The 26,245-nt window shown below is 45.7% G+C and overlaps 1 protein-coding gene across 4 annotated transcripts in view; it reads right to left on the bottom strand.

The window, feature by feature from the left end:
* The window catches only part of LOC110499530 (kelch domain-containing protein 3), an 82,987-nt gene that overhangs the window by 15,160 nt on the left and 41,582 nt on the right, over positions 1-26,245 (bottom strand). For 3 of the 4 annotated variants that reach the window (XM_036956450.1, XM_036956452.1, XM_036956451.1), the window contains 6 exons: positions 19,524-19,595; positions 12,530-12,743; positions 11,694-11,780; positions 9,439-9,547; positions 6,931-7,004; positions 1,956-2,034 (listed from right to left, as the gene is read on the bottom strand). In XM_036956450.1, the coding sequence (XP_036812345.1) occupies positions 1,956-2,034; positions 6,931-7,004; positions 9,439-9,547; positions 11,694-11,780; positions 12,530-12,743; positions 19,524-19,595 (635 nt within the window). Of the gene's footprint in view, positions 1-1,955; positions 2,035-6,930; positions 7,005-7,157; positions 7,201-9,438; positions 9,548-11,693; positions 11,781-12,529; positions 12,744-19,523; positions 19,596-26,245 lie in introns of those variants that run through there. The other variant, XM_036956453.1, reaches the window with a different exon arrangement.

The following is a 26,245-nucleotide window of genomic DNA, read 5'->3' as shown; positions in this document are numbered from 1 at the left end:
AGTAGTGGTAGCAGCTGACATGCAGAACATTAGTAGTAGTGGTAGCAGCTGACATGCAGAACATTATCAGAACATTGGTAGTAGTGGTAGCAGCTGACATGCAGAACATTAGTAGTAGTGGTAGCAGCTGACATGCAGAACATTATCAGAACATTATCAGAACATTGGTAGTAGTGGTAGCAGCTGTAATGCAGAACACTATCAGAACATTAGTAGTAGTGGAAGCAGCTGACAAGCAGAACATTAGTAGTAGTGGTAGCAGCTGACACGCAGAACATTATCAGAACATTAGTAGTAGTGGTAGCAGCTGACATGCAGAACATTAACAAAACATTAGTAGTAGTGGTAGCAGCTGACATGCAGAACATTAGTAGTAGTGGTAGCAGCTGACAAACAGAACATTAGTAGTAGTGGTAGCAGCTGACACGCAGAACATTATTAGAACATTAGTAGTAGTGGTAGCAGCTGACATGCAGAACATTAACAAAACATTAGTAGTAGTGGTAGCAGCTGACATGCAGAACATTAGTAGTAGTGGTAGCAGCTGACAAACAGAACATTAGTAGTAGTGGTAGCAGCTGACACGCAGAACATAATCAGAACATTAGTAGTAGTGGTAGCAGCTGACATGCAGAACATTAACAAAACATTAGTAGTAGTGGTAGCAGCTGACATGCAGAACATTATCAGAACATTATCAGAACATTGGTAGTAGTGGTAGCAGCTGACGTGCAGAACATTAGTAGTGGTGGTAGCAAATGACAAGCAGAACATTATCAGAACATTAGTAGTAGTGGTAGCAGCTGACATGCAGAACATTATCAGAACATTAGTTGTAGTGGTAGCAACTGACATGCAGAACATTATCAGAACATTAGTAGTAGTGGTAGCAGCTGACATGCAGAACATTATCAGAACATTAGTTGTAGTGGTAGCAGCTGACATGCAGAACATTATCAGAACATTGTCAGAACATTAGTATTAGTGGTAGCAGCTGACATGCAGAACATTATCAGAACATTATCAGAACATTAGTAGTAGTGGTAGCAGCTGACATGCAGAACATTATCAGAACATTAGTTGTAGTGGTAGCAACTGACATGCAGAACATTATCAGAACATTAGTAGTAGTGGTAGCAGCTGACATGCAGAACATTATCAGAACATTAGTTGTAGTGGTAGCAACTGACATGCAGAACATTATCAGAACATTGTCAGAACATTAGTAGTAGTGGTAGCAGCTGACATGCAGAACATGATCAGAACATTAGTAGTAGTGGTAGCAGCTGACATGCAGAACATTAGTAGTAGTGGTAGCAGCTGACATGCAGAACATTGTCAGAACAGTAGTAGTGGTAGCAGCTGACACGCAGAACATTAGTAGTAGTGGTAGCAGCTGACATGCAGAACATGATCAGAAAATTAGTAGTAGTGGTAGCAGCTGACATGCAGAACATGATCAGAAAATTAGTAGTCAAGCGTGGAATATAAAACGATGACCATATTATCGGACGAGACACTGGCAAGGCTGTCCAATAGTAACAAGAATATAAAGGGGTGATAAAATAACCCATATGAGTACTGGTTGGGGGAAGAAGTGGAAGAGAGAAGAGAAAAGAGAAGAAGAGATATGAAGAGGAGAAGATATATGGAGCGATGAACAGGAGAGAAGAGATATGAGAGGAGAAGAAGAGGAGAAGAGGAGAAGAAGAGATGAGAGAAGAAGAGAGATGGCGAGAAGAAGAAGAGAGATGGCGAGAAGAAGAGGAGAGATGGGGAGAAGAAGGAGAGAAGAAGAGAATAGACAATATGTCTGGTTTCATGAGGAATGGGAGATAAGAGGACGAGAGGGAAGATGAGGAAGAAGAGAAAAGAGGAAGAGTGAAAAGGAGGATAAAAGGAAGGGAAGGAGAGAGAAGAGAGGAGGACGAGTAGGAAAGAAAATGAAGAATTACCTGATGTCGTGTGGTAGACCACCCTGGTCAAGACTGTAGTTAATAACAGCTAGCTTGCATAATGTCTTCAGATTAGGACCTGGTACAGGAGGAGACAAAAACACCTTTAACATGATGAGTCACAGGAGGTATTATAGCTCTAATATAATCATTCACACAAAGAGAGTCAATTTATTTGAGCTATTAAACATCTTCAGTAGAAGGTGAGAGGGGGGGTAGAGTTCAGACTGATTCAGTAGAAGGTCAGAGGGGGGTACAGTTCAGACAGATTCAGTAGAAGGTCAGAGGGGGGTAGAGTTCAGACGGATTCAGTAGAAGATCAGGGGGGGTAGAGTTCAGACGGATTCAGTAGAAGGTCAGGGGGGGGGGGTACAGTTCAGACTGATTCAGTAGAAGGTCAGAGGGGGGTACAGTTCAGACTGATTCAGTAGAAGGTCGGGGGGAGTAGAGTTCAGACTGATTCAGTAGAAGGTCGGGGGGGTAGAGTTCAGACTGATTCAGTAGAAGGTCGGGGGGAGTAGAGTTCAGACAGATTCAGTTGAAGGTCAGAGGGGGGTACAGTTCAGACAGATTCAGTAGAAGGTCAGAGGGGGGTACAGTTCAGACAGATTCAGTAGAAGGTCAGAGGGGGGGGTACAGTTCAGACAGATTCAGTAGAAGGTCAGAGGGGGGTACAGTTCAGACTGATTCAGTAGGTCAGAGGGGGGTACAGTTCAGACTGATTCAGTAGAAGGTTAGAGGGGGGTACATTTCAAACAGATTCAGTAGAAAGTCAGAGGGGGGGTAGAGTACAGACTGATTCAGTAGAAGGTCGGGGGGGTAGAGTTCAGACTGATTCAGTAGAAGGTCGGGGGGGGGTAGAGTTCAGACTGATTCAGTAGAAGGTCGGGGGGGGGTAGAGTTCAGACTGATTCAGTAGAAGGTCGGGGGGGTAGAGTTCAGACAGATTCAGTAGAAAGTCAGAGGGGGGTAAAGACTGATTCAGTAGAAAGTTAGCTTGTTAAAGGTGGAACCAGTAGGAATTTTGTCGTATTTTTGCATTGTATTTCCTGAAAATGTCCATAATATATCTTCAGTAATAATGGAATGATGGTGTTTGACAGTATTACTTAACCGCCAGTGTTGTGATTGGCTGTAATATTCTGCTATTGAAAAAGTTGAATGAAAAAAGTTGAGCGAGGGAAAACTAAAAATATAAACGGAATTAGAAAGTAAAAACCATAAAGTTGGCGGCATATTGACATTAGAGAGAGACATAAAGCAAGGCATAAAGCAATCACAGGTGTTGAGTGGGAGAGCTAGCTAAGACAACAACAGCTAATCAGCTTAAGACAACAACAACAGGTAAAATGGTGATCAATGGGCAGAGAGGGTTAGTGAACTACACACAGGGCCTCAGTTTGAGGCTGGGGCTGACAGATAAACAAAATAAAACAAAATGGAGTACCGTGATTAATGAACAGTCCAGCAGGCATCAACTATGTAGCCGAGTGATCATAGGGTCCAGTGAACAGCATTAGATGAAACAGGGAAGCCGTTAGGTACTTATTACTACGCTAGCAAGCGGGAAACAGGGTGTCCGTAAAGTTAGCAGGCCGGGCATAGCAGAAGCGTCTTCACCGACGTCCGGCAAGTGCCGGTTGAGGGCACATCGGATGGAATTACGCCGATAGACCAGCCGTGATGGATCCGTGTCGACAAAGGGTCCAAGCCAATTGGCAAAATAGGTGTTGTAGCTGGAGTCATTTTGTTTGCTAGTCAGGAGATGCGCCTGGCTCGCGGCTAACTGATGCTAGCTTCGAGACAAGGGAGTTAGCCACTATAGCAAATCGGTAGCAGCTAGCTGCGATGAGCCGATGCAAAGGTCCAGAGCTTACGGCAGGAATCCGGTGATGTAGTGGCTTCTAGTCGTGTTAGTGAAGAGTCCGGGAGGCATCAGCTGTGTAGCCGAGTGGAGAAAAGCAGTCCGATATGCTCAGGGTTGATATCGCGCTGTGCAGACTGAGCTAAAGGTAAAGGCCCCTAGCAGTGGCTAACAATGACTCAATAGCTAATTAGCTGGTTAGCTTCTGATGTAGGTTCTATAAGGTCTAAAAATAGCAGATCCGTATCACATAGGGTGAGGCGGGTTGACGGAAGGTTAATTTAATTAATAAATGGAAAAAGAGATTGAAATATATACAAAAAATAAGAAAAAAAACAATAGATTTACACTGGACAACAACAAACAGTCAAGAACTGTTCTCTCGCTCCGGTGGGAGAAATCAACAGGCCAATATCACAGCCAATTACAACACGGGCAGGTAAGTAATACTGTGAAACACTATCCTTCCACTATAACTGCAGATATAAACTGAGTGTTCCAAACATTAACACAAATATTGAGTTGCCATAAGAACAGCCTTAATTCGTTGGGACATGGACTCCAAAAGTTGTCGAAAGAGTTCACACGGGGATTCTGGCCCATGTTGACTCCAATGCTTCCCACAGTTGTGTCAAGGTGGCTAGATGTCCTTTGGGTGGTGGACTATTCTTGATACACCCGGGGAACTGTTGAGCGTGAAAAACCGAGCAGGGTTGCAGTTCTTGACTCAAACCGGTGCAGCTGGCAACTACTACCATACCCTGTTCAAAAGCACTTAAATATTTTGTCTTGCCCATTCACCCTCTGAATGACACACATACACAATCCATGTCTCACTTGTCTCAAGGCTAATAAATCCTTATTTAACCTGTCTCCTCCACCTCCATCTTCACCGATTGAAGTGGATTTAGCAAGTGACATCAATAAGGGATCATAGCTTTCACCTGGATTCACCTGGCCAGTCTGTCATGCAAAGAGCAGGAGTAATTAATGTTTTGTAAAGAGTGTATTATGGACATTTTCTGAAATTACAACAAAAATAGAACTGTTTGGCCATAATGACCAAAGTTATGTTTGGAAGAAAAAGGGGGAGGCTTCCACACCGAAGAACACCATCCCAACTGTGAAGCACAGGGGTGGCAGCATCATGTTATGAGGGGTGCTTTGCTGCAGGAGGGACTGGTGCACTTCACAAAAGAAATGGCATCATGAGGAGGGAAAATTATGTGGATATTTATTTATTTTTTATTTCACCTTTATTTAACCAGGTAGGCAAGTTGAGAACAAGTTCTCATTTACAATTGCGACCTGGCCAAGATAAAGCATAGCAGTTCGACACATACAACAACACAGAGTTACACATGGAGTAAAACAAACATACAGTCAATAATACAGTAGAAACAAGTCTATATACGATGTGAGCAAATGAGGTGAGATAAGGGAGGTAAAGGCAAAAAAAAGGCCATGGTGGCAAAGTAAATACAATATAGCAAGTAAAACACTGGAATGGTAGATTTGCAGTGGAAGAATGTGCAAAGTAGAAATAAAAATAATAGGGTGCAAAGGAGCAAAATAAATAAATAAAATACAGTTAGTTGTTTGGGCTAAATTATGGATGGTGTACAGGTGCAGTAATCTGTGAGCTGCTCTGATATATTGAAGCAACATCAGTCAGGAAGTTAAAGCTTAGGTCTTCTAAATGGACAATGACCTCAAGCATACTTCCAAAGTTGTGGCAAAATGGCTTAAGGACAACAAAGTCAAGGTATTGGAGTGGCCATCACAAACCTCAATCCCATAGAAAATTTGTGGGCAGAACTGAAAAAGCGTGTGCGAGCAAGGAGGCCTACAAACCTGACTCAGTTACACCAGCTCTGTCAGGAGGAATGGGAAAAAAATTCACCCAACTTATTGTGGGAAGCTTGTGGAAGGCTACCCGAAACGTTTGACCCAAGTTAAACCATTTAAAGGCAATGCTACCAAATACTAATTGAGTGTATGTAAACGTCTGACCCACTGGGAATGTGATGAAAGAAATAAAAGCTGAAATAAATCATTCTCTCCACTATTATTCTGACATTACACATTCTTAAAATAAAGTGGTGATCCTACCTGACCTAAGACAGGGAATTTTTACTAGGATTAAATGTCAGGAATTGTAAAAAACTGAGTTGAAATTTATTTGGCTAAGACTTCACCTGTATTAATTACACTTTGGATGGTATATCAATATACCCAGTCACTACAAAAAAAAATACCCAGTCACTACAAAAATACAGGTGTATTTTTTAGATAAACTTTTGTTATTGACCAAATACTTATTTTCCACCATAATTTGCAAATAAAATAATTAAAAATCCTACAATGTGATTTTCTGGATTTTTTTTCTTCTCATTTTGTCTGTCATAGTGGAAGTGTACCTAGATGAAAATTACAGGCCTCTCATATTTTTAAGTGGGAGAACATGCACAATTGGTGGCTGACTAAATACTTTTTTGCCCCACTGTATAAGACTCCTGAACAACTAATCAAATGGCTTCCCAGACTATTTGCATTACCCCCCCCCCCACGCTGCTGCTACTCTCTGTTATTATCAATGCATTGTCACCTTAATAACTCTACCTACATGTAGATATTACCTCAATTATCTCAACAATGGTGCCCCCGCACATTGACTCTGTACTGGTACCCCTGTATATAGCCCAGCTATTGTTATTTACGGCTGCTATTTAATTATTTGTTATTCTTATTTTCTTAAAACTGCATTGTTGGTTAAGGGCTTTGAAGTAAACATTTCACTGTATTCTGCGCATGTAACAAATACAATTTGATTTGAAAGGCACCACTGAGTACCACTTCATATTTTCAAGCATGGCTGAATCATGTTATGGGTATGCTTTTCATTCATTTTCTTGTCGTGATGTGTTTTGTCCTATATTTTTATCCCAGCCCCCAACCCCACAGGAGGCCTTTTGGTAGGCCATCATTGTTCTTAACTGACTTGCCTAGTTAAATAAAGGTTAAGTTAAAAATAAATAAATAATAAAGACCTTTGAATTGAAAGAGAGAGTGAGAGAGAGTGAGCGTGAGAACGAGAGAGGGGATACTTACTGAAGTCTAGTATGTAGAGGTCAGAATGATCCATGAGGTTAAACTCATCTCCCATCCCCTGTTCTGGACATGGGCTGTGGAAAGGAGACAACATGTTAGTTACACTGCTGTTCTGGACATGGGCTGTGGAAAGGAGACAACATGTTAGTTACACTGCTGTTCTGGACATGGGCTGTGGAAAGGAGACAACATGTTAGTTACACTGCTGTTTTGGACATGGGCTGTGGAAAGGAGACAACATGTTAGTTACACTGCTGTTCTGGACATGGGCTGGCTCTCACACTGCTGCCCCAGACATGGAGCCCTTGAGGCTGGGGCCTTAAGGACATTTACTCTAACTTCCTTGATGCATACAAGGCCCTACCCCGCCCTCTGTTCGGCAAATCTGACCACAACTCCATTTTGCTTCTCCCCTCCTATAGGCAGAAACTCAAACAGGATGTACCCGTGACAAGGACCACTCAACGCTGGTCAGACCAATTGGAATCCACACTTCAAGATTGTTTTGATCACGCGGACTGGGACATGTTCCGGGCAGCCTCAGAGAATAATATAGATTTATACGCTGATTCGGTGAGTGAGTTTATAAGAAAGTGCATAGGAGATTCTGTACCTAGTTTTACTATTAAACCTATCCTAACCAAAAACTGTGGATAGATGGCGGCATTCATGCAAAGCTGAAAGCGCGAACCACCTCATTTAACCATGGATAGATGACGGAGAATATGGGCGAATACAAACAGTGTAGTTATTCCCTCCGCAAGGCAATCAAACAAGCGACATGTCAGTATAGGGACAAAGTGGAATCACAATTCAACGGCTCAGACACGAGATGTGGCGGAGTCTACAGACAATCAAAGACTACAAAAAGAAAATCAGCCGACGTCCAGACAAACTAAACACCTTCGTTGCCCGCTTTAAGGCAGTGCCACCGACGCGGCCCACTACCGCGTCGGTGGCCGACGTGAGTAAGACATTTAAACGGGTACATCGCGAGGTTGCTGGCCCAGATGGCATCTCTAGCCGCGCCATCAGAGTATGCTCAGACCAGCTGTCTGATGTGTTTACGGACATATTCAATCTCTCCCTATTACAGTCTGCTGTCCCCATATGCTTCAAGATGGCCAACAAAGATAACTGAACTAAATTACTATCATACTAAACACTACTACTACTACTACTAAGTGTACTAAACACTACAACTACTACTACTACCAAGTTTACTAAAACACTACAACTACTACTACTAAGTGTACTAAACACTACTACCAATACTATGTGTACTAAACACTACTACTAATACTATGTGTACTAAACACTACTACTACTACTACTACTAAGTGTAATAAACACTACTACTACTACTAAGTGTACTAAACACTGCTACTAGTAAGTGTACTAAACACTACTACTACTACTACTACTAAGCGTACAAAACAATACTACTACTTCTACTACTAAGTGTACTAAACACTACTACTACTACTACTACTACTAAGTGTACTAAACACTACTACTACTAAGTGTACTAAACACTACTACTACTTCTACTACTAAGTGTACTAAACACTACTACTACCAAGTGTACTAAACACTACTACTACTACTAAGTGGACTAACCACTACTACTACACACTACTCCTACATGTAATAAACACTACTATGTGTACTAAACACTACTACTACTACTAAGTGTACTAAACACTACTACTGCACACTACTCCTACGTGTAATAAACACTACTATGTGTACTAAACACTACATGTACTAAACACTACTACTACTTCTACTACTAAGTGTACTAAACACTACTACTACTAAGTGTACTAAACACTACTACTACACACTACCCCTACATGTAATAAACACTACTATGTGTACTAAACACTACTACTACTACTACTACTACTAAGTGTACTAAACACTACTACTACACACTACTCCTATGTGTAATAAACACTACTATGTGTACTAAACACTACATGTACTAAACACTAATACTACGTGTACTAAACACTACTACTACTTCTACTACTAAGTGTACTAAACACTACTACTACTACTAAGTGTACTAAACACTAATACTACGTGTCTTAAACACTAATACTACGTGTCCTAAACACTAATACTACTTCTACTACTAAGTGTACTAAACACTACATGTACTAAACACTACTACCTGTCCTAAACACTACTATTTCTAGTACGAAGTGCACTAAACACTACAAGTCCTAAACACTAATACTACGTGTCCTAAACACTACTACTACATGTCCTAAACACTACTACTACGTGTCCTAAACACCACATGTCCTAAACACTACTACTACGTGTCCTAAACACTACCACTACGTGTCCTAAACACTACCACTACGTGTCCTAAACACTACTACTACATGTCCTAAACACTACTACTACGTGTCCTACTAACTACTGCTAACTACTACTACCACCAACTACTACTGCTAACTACTACTACAATGTGTACTCAACACTACACCCTCTTACCTGGTTCCTCCAAACAGGATGATCCGATCTCCCACCATGCAACAGCACTGTCTCCTCCTGGGGCACGGACCTTTACCCTGCGGCTCTACCTTCTTCCACGAAAACGTCTCTGGAGGACATGTGTTCACGCACAAGCACACACAAAACACACGCACACAAACAAATACATTTAAACACTCAGACAAACATACACAATCACGTGTAGGCATGTATAGTAAAACCTTGTATATCCACTACACCATGCCATTTCAGTGGGAGGTGGGTCTGAATGAAACATCTACAGCTATATTCTATGTAAATGTAAAAATACAATGGGGCAAAAAAGTATTTAGTCAGCCACCAATTGTGCAAGTTCTCCCACTTAAAAAGATGAGAGGCCTGTAATTTTCATCATAGGTACATTTCAACTATGACAGACAAAATGAGAAAAAAAATCCAGAAAATGAATTTATTTTTTATTTATTTATTTGCAAATTATGATGGAAAATAAGTATTTGGTCACCTACAAACAAGCAAGATTGCTGGCTCTCACAGACCTGTAACTTCTTCTTTAATAGGCTCCTCTGTCCTCACCTCGTTACCTGTATTAATGGCACCTGTTTGAACTTGTTATCAGTATAAAAGACACCTGTCCACAACCTCAAACAGTCACACTCCAAACTCCACTATGGCCAAGACCAAAGAGCTGTCAAAGGACACCAGAAACAACATTGTAGACCTGCACCAGGCTGGGAAGACTGAATCTGCAATAGGTAAGCAGCTTGGTTTGAAGAAATCAAATGTGGGAGCAATTATTAGGAAATGGAAGACATACAAGACCACTGATCATCTCCCTCGATCTGGGGCTCCACGCAAGATCTCACCCCGTGGGGTCAAAATGATCACAAGAACGGTGAGCAAAAACCCCAGAACCACAAGGGGAGGCCTAGTGAATGACCTGCAGAGAGCTGGGACCAAAGTAACAAAGCCTACCATCAGTAACACACTATGCCGCCAGGGACTCAAATCCTGCAGTGCCAGACGTGTCCCCCTGCTTAAGCCAGTACATGTCCAGGCCCGTCTGAAGTTTGCTAGAGAGCATTTGGATGATCCAGAAGAAGATTGGGAGAATGTCATATGGTCAGATGAAACCAAAATAGAATTTTTGGTAAAAACTCAACTCGTAGTGTTTGGAGGACAAAGAATGCTGAGTTGCATCCAAAGAACACCATACCTACTGTGAAGCATGGGGGTGGAAACATCATGCTTTGGGGCTGTTTTTCTGCAAAGGGACCAGGACGACTGATCCGTGTAAAGGAAAGAATGAATGGGGCCATGTATCGTGAGATTTTGAGTGAAAACCTCCTTCCATCAGCAAGGGCATTGAAGATGAAACGTGACTGGGTCTTTCAGCATGACAATGATCCCAAACACACCGCCCGGGCAACGAAGGAGTGGCTTCGTAAGAAGCATTTCAAGGTCCTGGAGTTGCCTAGCCAGTCTCTAGATCTCAACCCCATAGAAAATCTTTGGAGGGAGTTGAAAGTCTGTGTTGCCCAGCAACAGCCCCAAAACATCACTGCTCTAGAGGAGATCTGCATGGAGGAATGGGCCAAAATACTGGGGCCTGTCCTGTCAAACCAACACCAGCTCCATCCCTGTCCTGTCAAACCAACACCAGCTCCATCCCTGTCCTGTCAAACCAACACCAGCTCCATCCCTGTCCTGTCAAACCAACACCAGCTCCATCCCTGTCCTGTCAAACCAACACCAGCTCCATCCCTGTCCAGTCAAACCAACACCAGCTCCATCCCTGTCCTGTCAAACTAACACCAGCTCCATCCCTGTCCTGTCAAACCAACACCAGCTCCATCCCTGCCCTGTTCTGTGAAACCAACACCAGCTCCATCCCTGCCCTGTCAAACCAGCACTAGCTCCCTGTCTGTCCTACCAACCCAACACTAGCTCCCTGTCTGTCCTACCAACCCAACCCAACACTAGCTCCCTGCCTGTCCTACCAACCCAACCCAACACTAGCTCCCTGTCTGTCCTACCAACCCAACACTAACTCCCTGCCTGTCCTACCAACCCAACACTAGCTCCCTGTCTGTCCTACCAACCCAACACTAGCCCCCTGTCTGTCCTACCAACCCAACACTAGCCCCCTGTCTGTCCTACCAACCCAACACTAACTCCCTGCCTGTCCTACCAACCCAACACTAGCCCCCTGTCTGTCCTACCAAACCTCACCATTTTTTTTTTTTACGGTTTATCACCTGGGTTGAACTTCCAAAGGTCGTTGAAGTGTCGGTCCAGACGAGCGTTGTAGCCCCCGAATATATACAGCTCCCCGTTACAGGAAACTGGAGGAGAGAAAGGAAAATGAATAGAACATGACCATTTAGGAGATCTGTCTTTTTGTTTTAGAAAAATAATAAATCATATGGTGAGTAACAAAGGAAGAGCCCTAAAGACACACCGACAGGAACAGTGGGGTCCTAAAGACACCCCGACAGGAACAGTGGGGTCCTAAAGACACCCCGACAGGAACAGTGGGGTCCTAAAGACACCCCGACAGGAACAGTGGGGTCCTAAAGACACCCCGACAGGAACAGTGGGGTCCTAAAGACACCCCAACATGAACAGTGGGGTCCTGAAGACACATCAACAGGAACAGTGGGGTCCTAAAGACACCCCGACAGGAACAGTGGGGTCCTAAAAACACCCCAACAGGAACAGTGGGGTCCTCAAGACACCCCGACAGGAACAGTGGGGTCCTGAAGACACACCAACAGGAACAGTGGGGTCCTAAAAACACCCCAACAGGAACAGTGGGGTCCTAAAGACACCCCGACAGGAACAGTGGGGTCCTAAAGACACCCCCCATGTGACAGGGAGACTGAAAGGTCACAGAGAAGAGAACCGCAGTCAACAGAACATAATTACAGAAAAGAAAGATGGAACATTTGAATTCAGACAGTTTTCCTATAATGAATGCATTGACGTGAGCCTTTTATTCAACACTGCCATTAAACTACAATACAAGGTAAAGGGTTGAAAAATGCAACGGGTGTTTGTGTGTGCCATTACGCTGTGTCTGTCTGTCTCTTACAGGCTGAGTGGCTACGTCGTCCCTCTGGTGGGAGCTGAGCAGTAGCAGTGTTCAGCCAGCTGTTGGTCTCTGTATCAAACACCTTTATCTTGTTGCAGTAGATCTCATTATTAGAGTGGAACGGACCGAAGCGATCTGCTCTGCCTCCAAACACAAACATCTTAGTGCCAACGATGGTGGCAGAGTGGAAGTCCCTCCAACGAGCTGGAGTACCCTGAGAGAAGAGAGAGAAGAGAAGAGAGAGAAGAGGAGAGAGGGGAGGAGAGACTTAGTGGTGATGGAGTACCCTGAGAGAAGAGAGAGAAGAGTAGAGAGGGGAGGAGAGACTTAGTGGTGATGGAGTACCCTGAGAGAAGAGAGAGAAGAGTAGAGAGGGGAGGAGAGACTTAGTGGTGATGGAGTTCCCTGAGAGTACAGAGAGAAGACAGGAAAGGAGAGAGAGGAGAGACTTAGTGGTGATGGAGTACCCTAGAAAGAACAGAGAGAAGAGGAGAAAGGGGAGGAGAGACTTAGTGGTGATGGAGTACCCTGAGAGAAGAGAGAGGGGAGGAGAGACTTAGTGGTGATGGAGTTCCCTAGAGAGAACAGAGAGAAGAGGAGAGAGTGGAGGAGAGACTTAGTGGTGATGGAGTTCCCTATAGAGAACAGAGAGAAGAGGAGAGAGGGGAGGAGAGACTTAGTGGTGATGGAGTTCCCTGAGAGTACAGAGAGAAGAGGAGAGAGTGGAGGAGAGACTCAGTGGTGATGGAGTTCCCTGAGAGTACAGAGAGAAGAGGAGAGAGGGGAGGAGAGACTTAGTGGTGATGGAGTTCCCTAGAGAGAACAGAGAGAAGAGGAGAGAGGGGAGGAGAGACTTAGTGGTGATGGAGTACCCTGAGAGTACAGAGAGAAGACAGGAAAGGAGAGAGAGGAGAGACTTAGTGGTGATGGAGTACCCTAGAAAGAACAGAGAGAAGAGGAGAGAGGGGAGGAGAGACTTAGTGGTGATGGAGTACCCTAGAGAGAACAGAGAGAAGAGAAGAGAGGGGAGGAGAGACTTAGTGGTGATGGAGTACCCTAGAGAGAACAGAGAGAAGAGGAGAGAGGGGAGGAGAGACTTAGTGGTAACAATGGTGGCAGAGTGGAAGTCTCTCTAATGAGCCTAAAGAGGAGAGAGAGAGAAAGAAAAGGGGAGAGGAGAGATAAAGAGGGGAGCGGAAACAGAGAGGAGAGCAGAGAGGAGAAGGTAGCAGAGTGGCAGGAGTACCCTGGGGAGAGGAGTTGGGAGAGGGTTGGTGATGATGATGGCAGGAGTACCCTGGGGAGGAGTTGGGATAGGGTTGGTGATGATGATGGCAGGAGTACCCTGGGGAGGAGTTGGGAGAGGGGGAGAGGGTTGGTGATGATGGTGGCAGGAGTACCCCGGGGAGAGGAGTTGAGAGAGGGGGAGAGGGTTGGTGATGATGGTGGCAGGAGTACCCTGGGGAGAGGAGTTAGGAGAGGTATGGTGATGATAATGGCAGGAGTACCCTGGGGAGAGGATTTAGGAGAGGGGGAGGGGGTGGTGATGATGGTGGCAGGAGTACCCTGGGGAGAGGAGTTGAGAGAGGGGGAGAGGGTTGGTGATGATGGTGGCAGGAGTACCCTGGGGAGAGGAGTTGAGAGAGGGGGAGAGGGTTGGTGATGATGGTGACAGGAGTACCCTGGGGAGAGGAGTTGAGAGAGGGGGAGAGGGTTGGTGATGATGGTGACAGGAGAACCCTGGGGAGAGGAGTTGAGAGAGGGTTGGTGATGATGATGGCAGGAGTACCCTGGGGAAAGGAGTTGGGAGAGGGTTGGTGATGATAATGGCAGGAGTACCCTGGGGAGAGGAGTTGAGAGAGGGGGAGAGGGTTGGTGATGATGGTGGCAGGAGTACCCTGGGGAGAGGAGTTAGGAGAGGGGGAGGGGGTGGTGATGATGGTGGCAGGAGTACCCTGGGGGGGGGGGATTTGGAGAGGGGGAGAGGGTTGGTGATGATAGTGGCAGGAGTACCCTGGGAAGGAGTTGGGAGAGGGTTGGTGATGATAGTGACAGGAGTACCCTGGGGAGAAGAGTTGAGAGAGGGGGAGAGGGTTGGTGATGATGGTGGCAGGAGTACCCTGGGAAGAGGAATTAGGAGAGGGGGAGGGGGTGGTGATGATGGTGGCAGGAGTACCCTGGGGGGGGGGGGGGGGGATGGGAGAGGGTTGGTGATGATAGTGGCAGGAGTACCCTGGGAAGGAGTTGGGAGAGGGTTGGTGATGATAGTGGCAGGAGTACCCTGGGAAGGAGTTGGGAGAGGGTTGGTGATGATAGTGACAGGAGTACACTGGGGAGAGGAGTTGGGAGAGGGTTGGTGATGATAGTGGCAGGAGTACCCTGGGGAGGAGTTGGGAGAGGGGGAGAGGGTTGGTGATGATGGTGGCAGGAGTACCCTGGGGAGAGGAGTTAGGAGAGGTATGGTGATGATAATGGCAGGAGTACCCTGGGGAGAGGAGTTAGGAGAGGGGGAGGGGGTGGTGATGATGGTGGCAGGAGTACCCTGGGGAGAGGAGTTGAGAGAGGGGGAGAGGGTTGGTGATGATGGTGACAGGAGTACCCTGGGGAGAGGAGTTGAGAGAGGGGGAGAGGGTTGGTGATGATGGTGACAGGAGAACCCTGGGGAGAGGAGTTGAGAGAGGGTTGGTGATGATGATGGCAGGAGTACCCTTGGGAGAGGAGTTGAGAGAGGGGGAGAGGGTTGGTGATGATGGTGGCAGGAGTACCCTGGGGAGAGGAGTTAGGAGAGGGGAAGGGGGTGGTGATGATGGTGGCAGGAGTACCCTGGGGAGAGGAGTTGAGAGAGGGGGAGAGGGTTGGTGATGATGGTGACAGGAGTACCCTGGGGAGAGGAGTTGAGAGAGGGGGAGAGGGTTGGTGATGATGGCAGGAGTACCCTTGGGAGAGGAGTTGAGAGAGGGGGAGAGGGTTGGTGATGATGGTGGCAGGAGTACCCTGGGAAGAGGAGTTAGGAGAGGGGGAGGGGGTGGTGGTGATGGTGGCAGGAGTACCCTGGGAAGGAGTTGGGAGAGGGTTGGTGATGATAGTGACAGGAGTACACTGGGGAGAGGAGTTGGGAGAGGGTTGGTGATGATAGTGACAGGAGTACACTGGGGAGAGGAGTTGGGAGAGGGGGAGAGGGTTGGTGATGATAGTGACAGGAGTACACTGGGGAGAGGGGGAGAGGGTTGGTGATGATAGTGGCAGGAGTACCCTGGGAAGGAGTTGGGAGAGGGTTGGTGATGATAGTGACAGGAGTACACTGGGGAGAGGAGTTGGGAGAGGGTTGGTGATGATAATGGCAGGAGTACCCTGGGGAGAGGAGTTGAGAGAGGGGGAGAGGGTTGGTGATGATGGTGGCAGGAGTACCCTGGGAAGAGGAGTTAGGAGAGGGGGAGGGGGTGGTGGTGATGGTGGCAGGAGTACCCTGGGAAGGAGTTGGGAGAGGGTTGGTGATGATAGTGACAGGAGTACACTGGGGAGAGGAGTTGGGAGAGGGTTGGTGATGATAGTGACAGGAGTACACTGGGGAGAGGAGTTGGGAGAGGGGGAGAGGGTTGGTGATGATAGTGACAGGAGTACACTGGGGAGAGGGGGAGAGGGTTGGTGATGATAGTGGCAGGAGTACACTGGGGAGAGGGGGAGAGGGTTGGTGATGATAGTGGCAGGAGTACACTGGGGAGAGGAGTTGAGAGAGGGGGAGAGGGTTGGTGATGATAGTGGCAGGAGTACACTGGGGAGAGGAGTTGGGAGAGGGTTGGTGATGATGATGGCAGGAGTACCCTGGGAAGGAGTTGGGAGAGGGTTGGTGATGATGATGGCAGGAGTACACTGGGGAGAGGAGTTGGGAGAGGGGGAGAGGGTTGGTGATGATAGTGGCAGGAGTACCCTGGGGAGAGAAGTTGGGAGAGGGTTGGTGATGATGATGGGAGGAGTACCCTGGGGAGAGAAGTTGGGAGAGGGTTGGTGATGATGATGGCAGGAGTACCCTGGGGAGAGAAGTTGGGAGAGGGTTGGTGATGATGATGGCAGGAGTACCCTGGGGAGAGGAGTTGGGAGAGGGTTGGTGATGATGATGGCAGGAGTACCCTGGGGAGAGGAGTTGGGAGAGGGGGAGAGGGTTGGTGATGATGGTTGCAGGAGTACCCTGGGGAGAGGAGTTGGGGGAGGGATGGTGATGATGATGGCAGGAGTACCCTGGGGAGAGGAGTTGGGGGAGGGATGGTGATGATGATGGCAGGAGTACCCTGGGGAGAGGAGTTGGGAGAGGGTTGGTGATGATGATGGCAGGAGTACCCTGGGGAGAGGTGTTGGGAGAGGGTTGGTGATGATGATGGCAGGAGTACACTGGGGAGAGGAGTTGGGAGAGGTGGAGAGGGTTGGTGATGATGGTTGCAGGAGTACCCTGGGGAGAGGAGTTGGGAGAGCTGGAGAGGGTTGGTGATGATGGTTGCAGGAGTACCCTGGGGAGAGGAGTTGGGAGAGGGTTGGTGATGATGATGGCAGGAGTACACTGGGGAGAGGAGTTGGGAGAGCTGGAGAGGGTTGGTGATGATGGTTGCAGGAGTACCCTGGGGAGAGGAGTTGGGAGAAGGTTGGTGATGATGGTGGCATGAGAACCCTGGGGAGAGGAGTTGGGAGAGGTGGAGAGGGTTGGTGATCATAGTGGCACGATTTCAGATTCAGAAAACTTTAATGTCCTCAAAGAGGCAATTCATCTCTCAACATCTAAACATGTACAATAAATAGCAAAGGACATTTACAAGGCAATAGGCAGGATAACTGCAAATTCATAGTGCAAGTGCTAAGTGCAATTAGTCCAACATTTGTTAAGTTGCAGAATAGCATTCGGAAGAAAAGAGAACTTGGCCCTATTTTTTTTACCTAGGTAGTCTGTGTCCAGAGGGAAGGAGCTGGAATTCAGGGTGGAGTGGATGGGAAGAGTCAAACACTATGTTTTGGCCTTCTGGAGGGCTCTGCCCAGGTAGAGAGATGGAGGGCTCTGACCAGGTAGAGAGATGGAGGGCTCTGACCAGGTAGAGAGATGGAGGGCTCTGACCAGGTAGAGAGATGGAGGGCTCTGACCAGGTAGAGAGATGGAGGGCTCTGCCCAGGTAGAGAGATTGAGGGCTCTGCCCAGGTAGAGAGATGGAGGGTTCTGACCAGGTAGAGAGATGGAGGGCTCTGCCCAGGCAGAGAGATGGAGGGCTCTGCCCAGGTAGAGAGATGGAGGACTCTGCCCAGGTAGAGAGATGGAGGACTCTGCCCAGGTAGAGAGATGGAGGACTCTGCCCAGGTAGAGAGATGGAGGACTCTACCTAGGCAGAGAGATGGAGGGCTCTTACCAGATAGAGAGATGGAGGGTTCTGCCCAGGTAGAGAGATGGAGGGCTCTGACCAGGTAGAGAGATGGAGGGCTCTGACCAGGTAGAGAGATGGAGGGCTCTGCCCAGGTAGAGAGATGGAGGACTCTGCCCAGGTAGAGAGATGGAGGACTCTGCCCAGGTAGAGAGATGGAGGACTCTGCCCAGGTAGAGAGATGGAGGACTCTACCTAGGCAGAGAGATGGAGGGCTCTTACCAGATAGAGAGATGGAGGGCTCTGCCCAGGCAGAGAGATGGAGGGCTCTGCCCAGGTAGAGAGATGGAGGGCTCTGACCAGGTAGAGAGATGGAGGGCTCTGCCCAGGTAGAGAGATGGAGGGCTCTGCCCAGGTAGAGAGATGGAGGGCTCTGACCAGGCAGAGAGATGGAGGGCTCTGACCAGGCAGAGAGATGGAGGGCTCTGCCCAGGTAGAGAGATGGAGGGCTCTGCCCAGGTAGAGAGATTGAGGGCTCTGAACAGGCAGAGAGATGGAGGGCTCTGCCCAGGTAGAGAGATGGGGTAGGGTAGGGTCAGGGTGAAAACTAAAACACTATAGGGTAGGGTCAGGGTGAAAACTAAAACACTACAGGGTAGGGTCAGGGTGAAAACTAAAACACTACAGGGTAGGGTCAGGGTGAAAACTAAAACACTACAGGGTAGGGTCAGGGTGAAAACTAAAACACGGTAGGGTCAGGGTGAAAACTAAAACACTACAGGGTAGGGTCAGGGTGAAAACTAAACACGGTAGGGTCAGGGTGAAAACTAAAACACTATAGGGTAGGGTCAGGGTGAAAACTAAAACACTACAGGGTAGGGTCAGGGTGAAAACTAAAACACGGTAGGGTCAGGGTCAGGGTGAAAACTAAAACACTACAGGGTAGGGTCAGGGTGAAAACTAAAACACTACAGGGTAGGGTCAGGGTGAAAACTAAAACACTACAGGGTAGGGTCAGGGTGAAAACTAAAACACTACAGGGTAGGGTCAGGGTGAAAACTAAAACACGGTAGGGTCAGGGTCAGGGTGAAAACTAAAACACTACAGGGTAGGGTCAGGGTGAAAACTAAAACACGGTAGGGTCAGGGTGAAAACTAAAATACTATAGGGTAGGGTCAGGGTGAAAACTAAAACACGACAGGGTAGGGTCAGGGTGAAAACTAAAACACGGTAGGGTCAGGGTGAAAACTAAAACACGACAGGGTAGGGTCAGGGTAAAAAACGAAGCATCCCTGTGGAATGCTTTCGACATCTTGAGTCCATGCCCCGACAAATTGAGGCTGTTCTATTGGCTAAAGGTGTTCCTAAAGTTTTGTGCTGTGTATAATCTTCTCTCCCAGACTTTTAGTGCTTCTAGTCTCCCAACGGATGGTGAAAGGCCGCTGTTATATTTGCTCAATAAGACCACTGCACTGGACTAGAAATGCCCAAAAATTGAAATCTGTTGGTAGAGCATGGCGCTTGAAACGCCAAGGTTGTGGGTTCAATTCCCACGGGGGACGAGTACGAAGAAGTACATTAATGTATGCAGTCCCCACTGTAAGTCGTTCTGGATAAGAGCGTCTACTACTAAAAGACTCAAATGTAAGGTAACTCACCCTTGCATTGATTAGTGACCAAGCCATGGTTGTGGTGTCCAGCTTGTGGATGTCATTGGAGAAGCAGTCAGCCTGGAACAGAAGAGAGAAAAGGAGACGAGAGGACAGGAGAATGTCATGGCAACATTATACAGAGGAAACAGAAGTGAGAGAGCTTCTGTTGGTAACTCATTCACTGCCATGTTATGCAGAGAGAATATAGATATGCATCTATGGTTCAGTTAGTACTCTTTTAAAAAAAAATATGTTTATTATTTTACAATAAAAAATCTAATAAAAAAGACAGCAATACTAACATTGACATTCATTGTACTGTTGAATGGGATGGCCAATTTAGAGGACAAAACAAAACTTAACTCACACATACACAAAATAAAACTAAATCCTATTAGGTGGTACATGTATAAGAAGACAGCATATAGTCATTACAAGCAGTGTAGTTAAACCCAAAATAAATGTTGAGTGGAGTACAGCACAGAGTAGCAGCAGATCGTCAACCCAGTTATGAAGCGGGACTAGGCCATTTATCCAGTATCGGCTGACATATTTTGTAAAACATTGGACTTCTATTGGAGGTATTGTATCGAATCTTTTCCATATGTATTACATTCCCTAAATCCCATAACCACATTTCAAAGGTAGGTACAGTCTCCAGTTTCCAAAATTGCAATATGAGCCTCTTGGCTAATAGAGTACAAATAGAGACAGCCTTCCCTTCGTGGTTATTCCCATCAACTGTACCAAACAGAGCGGTCAATGGGTCTGGGGCTAGAACTCTATCAAAGGCTCTAGATAAGTAATCAAAAATGAGAGCCCAGTAAACATGTAACTTAGGACATGTCCAGAATAAGTGGGTCAACGTCCCCTCATCCTGCTTGCACCTCTCACACAGTGGTGAGGTGTCCGGGAATATTTTATGCAGTTTTACTTTTGAGTAATGTAACCTGTGTATCACCTTAAACTGTACAAGGTTGTGTCTGGCATTCACTGAACTGTGGTTTATATTCCTGAGAGCTTCTACCCAGTCCTCATTTGAGATTTCTGACCCAAGTTCTTGTTTCCAAGCTATTTTAATGGTGTCTGTGGATACCTCTATGTGGGCCTGTGGCACATCATACAGTCTAGAGACCGACCTTTTTGAATGGGGTTTGACAAGGATCAAGCTATCTAATGTAGGACTATTTGGCTTCATGCCATACTGTGGGATATGTGTCCTTACGAAATTCCTGATTTGGAGGTATCTGAAAAAATGTGTTGTTGGCATGTTGAACTTTCCCTGTAATTGTTGAAATGAAGCTAACTGACCATCTATGTATAGATGACCAATTGTTGCGAGCCCCTTCTCCCTCCACTGTGAAAACACCACATCATCCAATGCGGGGTGGAAAGCATGATTCAGGCAAATCGGGCTGTCAATGTATACAGTGGGTATGTTAAGGAAATACCTAATCTGTTTCCAGATCCTAAGCGTATGACAAATGACTGGGTTAGATATGATGGGCTATTAACAAGTGCAGGGAGTGAGGAACGTTGACAGGAGGCCTGCTCAATCAAAAGCCATGCAGGCATATCCTTCTGTCTCATCGCAGGTAAACTTTCCCTCCAGAAATACACAATGTTCAGATTAGCAGCCCAATAATACAGTTTAAAGTGAGGAAGGCCAAAGCCCCGCTCTATTTTGTACTTGCATAAATGCTTCTTTGAAATTCTGGCTGCCTTGTTATCCCATAAAAATGGAGTTACTATTGAATCCAGTTTCTTAAAATAGCTTTGTGGTATGAAATTGGGTAGACATTGGAAGAGGTAGAGAAACCTGGGTAGGACAACCATTTTAATAGCGTTTATACGACCAACCAAGGAGATAGGCAGAGTTTTCCAAAAATCTATATTTTGTTTAAGCTGATATATTTTCATGTCCCAATTCGCTTTCAATAGCTGATCAAGGTCTCTTGTCACTACAATGCCAAGGCTTGTGAACTTGTCCATCACTGTTCTAAACGGGGTGGATTGCAGAAATTGCATATCCACCACATCCATATTGGCATCAACTCACTTTTTTGCCAGTTTATCTTGTAGCCAGGGAAGGAGCCAAATGTGTTTATCAAGTTAAGTAAGGGTGGAATAGAAGTTTTAGGCTTGGACAAAAACAAAAGAACATTGTCTGCATATAGGGAAATGTTGTGCTGTGTGTCCTTTATTTTAACAGAAGCTATATCGGCACATGCCCGAATGCGAGTAGCAAGGGGTTCCATGGCTACAGCGAAGAGAGCAGGCGAAATAGGGCACCCCTGTCGGCACCCCTTGAACAAGCGGACTGACTGCAAAATTTCTTGATTGGTTACCACGGACGCCATTGGGTGTGCATAAATAATTCTTATCCAATTAATAAATTCCTTTCCGAACCCGAAGTGCTCCAGAACCGACATCATATACTTCCACTCAATCCGGTCAAACGCCTTCTCTGCATCAAGAGCTATTACAACTGCCTCAACCTTATGATCGTGATACATTATGTTGAAAAGGCGTCTCAAATTGTAGTATATATGTCGGCCCGGGATAAAACCTGTCTGTTCAGGGTGTATGATGTCAGAAATATATGTTTTCAATCGGTTTGCCAATATCTTTGTCAACACCTTGTTTTCTATGGGGAGTAGCGACACGGGGCGATAAGACAACATCTCCATGGAATCTCTATATTTTTTTCAAGATCAGTGCTATTGTAGCCTCATACAGTGTTTGCGGGAGTTTGGCATTTTCTTTGGATTGTTTAAACATTCGCAGCATAAGTGGAGATAGACTGGCGCAGTACTTCTTATAGAATTCTATTACATATCCATCGGGCCCAGGGGCCTTGCTGTTTGGACATTGTGCTATCGCTGTGTTAATTTCCTCTGAAGTTATCCCTGCATCAAGTGCAGCAGCTGCCCCCCTGTCTAGTTTAGGAAGTTCACATTCAGCGAGAAAGCGTTCCATAGTGTGTGGATCAGTAGCATCGCATTTTGATTGGTATAGCTCTGAGTAAAACTGCGCAAAGCATTTATTATTTTACCCTTCTTGTCTTTAATTTTGTGAATAGCTCTAGATGCCTGTACATGCCTTAGCTGTCTTGCTAATAATTTATGTGGTTTGTCACCCAGTTCAAAATATGTTGCGTTCTAGCAAGTAAAGAGCCCACCCGTTTCAAAAGGATGGTATTGTATTCATATTTTAACTTTGTGATCTTCTCAAGGACTGTATATGAGGAATTCGTCCTAAAAACGTTCTCCTGTTCCCCTAACTCTCTTGCAATTTCTCTCAGCCTAGTATTGGCGCGTTTCTTCCTCTCTGATGTATAAGAAATAATGTAACCTCTAATCACAGCCTTTAGAGATTCCCAAAGGGTGGAGTCGTCAACATCCCCCGTGTCGTTAGTTCCGAGGAAAAAGGTAATCTGCTCCTTCAAATACTGACAAAAAGCCTAATCTTTCAGCAGGTATGTGTCTAAGCGCCACGGTCGCCGACCTGTCGACATATTGTCGAGTTTCAGCACCATGGACACAGGAGAATGGTCCGTAATTAGAATTGGGTGATAGGTAACCGACTCAGCTGCTGAAATTAGTTTGGAGTCCAAAAAAATAGTCAATTCTGGAATATGATTTATGAACTGATGAAAAGAAAGAGTAATCCCTGTCTGTTGGGTGCGTCAGTCTCCAAATATCGACAATGTTAAGGTTTGTCATCAATGTATTTAGACAGACACTGGCATTTGATTGTTGAAGTGACCTTGATAGCTGTTTATCTAAAAGAGGATCTAACGTACAGTCCCCTCCAACAATAACACTTGTATCCGAGATATTTGGTATGTCCTTAAATACCCTTTGAAAAAATAATGGATCATCGAAGTTGGGTCCATATAAATTGACCAAGGTTACTGGTTTCGAATTCAGTGTACCAGCCACAATAATATACCGACCATTAGGATCTGAAATCGAGGATGAGTAAACAAACGGAATGTTTTTCCTTATCAGGATTGCTACCCTTCTCGCTTTTGCATCAAAGTTAGACTGGTATATCTGACCGATCCAGCCGACTCGTAGCTTGGCCTGAGCGGAGTGTTTAATATGAGTTTCTTGAAGAAACACTATGTCAGCACCCAGTGATTTAAGATGAGAGAGAACCTTAGCTGGTTTCACCACATGCCCTAAGCCGTTACAGTTCCAGCTGACTATCTTTATTCCACCTGGTCTACTCTGTGCTCTGTCACTATGTGGCATTTCTTATTTTAGAGCAAATTGTTGCTGTCATTCAAAACTCAGAAGAAAAACGTCCCGCCGTGCGGGAGCTTGTCATGCCACCTGTACTAATAATAAACGTGAACATAAAACACAGACCCCATCCCCCCTCCCGTCCCTTTACTGAGTGACTTCCCCAAACGAAGCACTCCTTGGCTAACATACAAACCTTAGGGTGTCTAGACATACAGCTTGAACTAACACGTCGTCTATAGATGCTCCGCATAAACGCTAATATTAAATAACACTTAACACTTAACTCTCACGTTAGGGGGTGAGTGGCGCTAAAACATGATGTGCCAAACAATGCTATATTAGCCACAACATCTCACCAATCATAAGTCCCAAATCGATCAAGTCCTTCTAATCGAAAAGACATAGTCCGGAAATCCAAACACATTCCTGGCCTGTATTTGGTCATTTAGCCGGCTGACACAGCCGTTCTGTATCCTCAGCCAGGGAGCTTGCTTGTCAAGAACAGAGCTGCCTTTTTTGGGTTGTCAAACGTACGTGTTGATCCTGTCACCTTAAACTGGGCTGGGAAGAGGAATCCATATCGGATGTTGGCCGCCCTGCATTTGTTGCGTACCTCATCATACTCTTTCCGTTGGTTCCTCACCTCCAAGGTAAGATCTGGGTAGAAAGACACCCTGGCTCCGTTGAAGTTAAAGGGGAACTTTTGACTAGCCAGCTTGAGGATGAGATCCCTGGTCTGGGGATAGTGCAGCCGTACAATGAATGGCCTTGGTGGCCCGCCCTTGGCCGGCTTCGTTGCCTGAGATCTGTGTGCGCGGTCGATCAGGATGGCCGTTTTGAAGTGTTCACTCCCCAGCAGGGCCGGTATCAGCTCCGAGACAAATTCAGTGGGTTTCCCTTTCTCAGTGTCCTCCTGGATGCCACATATTCGGATGTTCTGGCGTCTTGAATGCGACTCGAGCATTTCCAGTCGGGCTTTCAGGGTTTTGTTGTCATTTTTGAACTGTTTCTCTATGACCTGTAGCCTGGCCTCGTGATTGACTGTCGTCTGCTCAACCTCATGCACCCTTCTCTGAGTTGCCTTCACAGTTTCGGCCAAAGTCCCAATACTCTTTGAGATATCAGCCAACCTTGTGTCCACCTTCTTGCTTAGCGAGTTTATGGCAGCCAGTATGTCACTTTGCGTAGGCTCTGTGGGGAACTCTTGGAAGCTAGCCTCTTCAGCTAACTCCTCGTGGGTTGGCGACGTTGAAATTGGTTCGTTGTCTATCTCATTCAAATGATCTTGTTTAGCGCTCCCTTTTCTGGTGCCTTTTCCCTTTGTCATATTTGTTTGACGTTATAGGTCGTGAGAGGTTAAGATAAATACTAATTTGTTTCAAAATGGAGCGGAGCTCTAGCAAAGCACGTCTACTCCATAGCACGCTCTCTAGCGCCCCCCCAGTTAGTACTCTTACTAGCTACTGGTGAGCGATTAGTGATTTGAGGTCGGTTCGATTATTGAAAAATTATGAAGGTTTTGGTTATTTTTCGTTTTAAAATAACTTACTGACCGACATCAGTTCAATTATTTGAATTCCATTTCGTAGTTTTTTTCTGTGAGCTCGATGTGCAGTTTCTGTAGAGAAAAATCAGCTCAAGCCTGAACTGTGCGATGTAGTAGGGAGTTGTAGTTTCCAAAATATCAATATTCTACATCCTGTAGTTTAGCACAGAAAACATGGTAATTAACTACAATGACCATGATCCATTGCCTCCCGCTTAAACATGTCCAGTCTGTGCGGAACAAGAATTATGCCCTGTTCACATTGCCGTTTGTCATATTCACAGAGTCTTGCCCCACAACTGTAGTGTCTGCAGCACAAGATGGAGGAGAGCCTGTCTCTCGTCAGAGATCGCAAAATATGGCATTTTCATTCAAGACAGGATAAATATATTGTTTCAGGTGATAAAACATGTTTAGTTACTTTTCCTCAACTTGTTTCTCTAACTTTATAGCAAGTCAAGCTAACTTGCAATGCAGAGCAGATAGCTGGCTAAAAGCTCTGCTAGGTTGAAGATAGATTGTGGCTAGCGACCACCTAATGATTATTATAAATTATTATTATAAACAAACTTCATTAACATCACAATAAACTTAAACAGGAGGCATATCATATGACTGGCTTAACAACCAATGTGTATTGTTTAACATTACGATTAAAATAGTACTCACTTATAGGAATGGGTAATGGTTTACAAGTTGCTAGCTATCCCATAAAGCTATCACCGAAAACAGAGGCTTCGAGCCTCGTTCACATTTCCAATAAGCACTCAGTTACGTTACGCTGAATGCCATGCATTTAAATTGAGAAATCCACAATGGAGTGAAAACGCAACAGCACCGTGCAGATGGACACTGCAATGTTCAATTTTGCGTCGTCTGCAGTCCAGCCTGAGTCCTTCAAAGAATAAAAAGTTACCGAAACTGAGGAT

Source organism: Oncorhynchus mykiss, chromosome 20, assembly GCF_013265735.2.
Source record: "Oncorhynchus mykiss isolate Arlee chromosome 20, USDA_OmykA_1.1, whole genome shotgun sequence".
Taxonomy (NCBI): Eukaryota; Metazoa; Chordata; class Actinopteri; order Salmoniformes; family Salmonidae; genus Oncorhynchus; species Oncorhynchus mykiss.
This window is presented reverse-complemented; position numbering and strand designations above follow the sequence as displayed.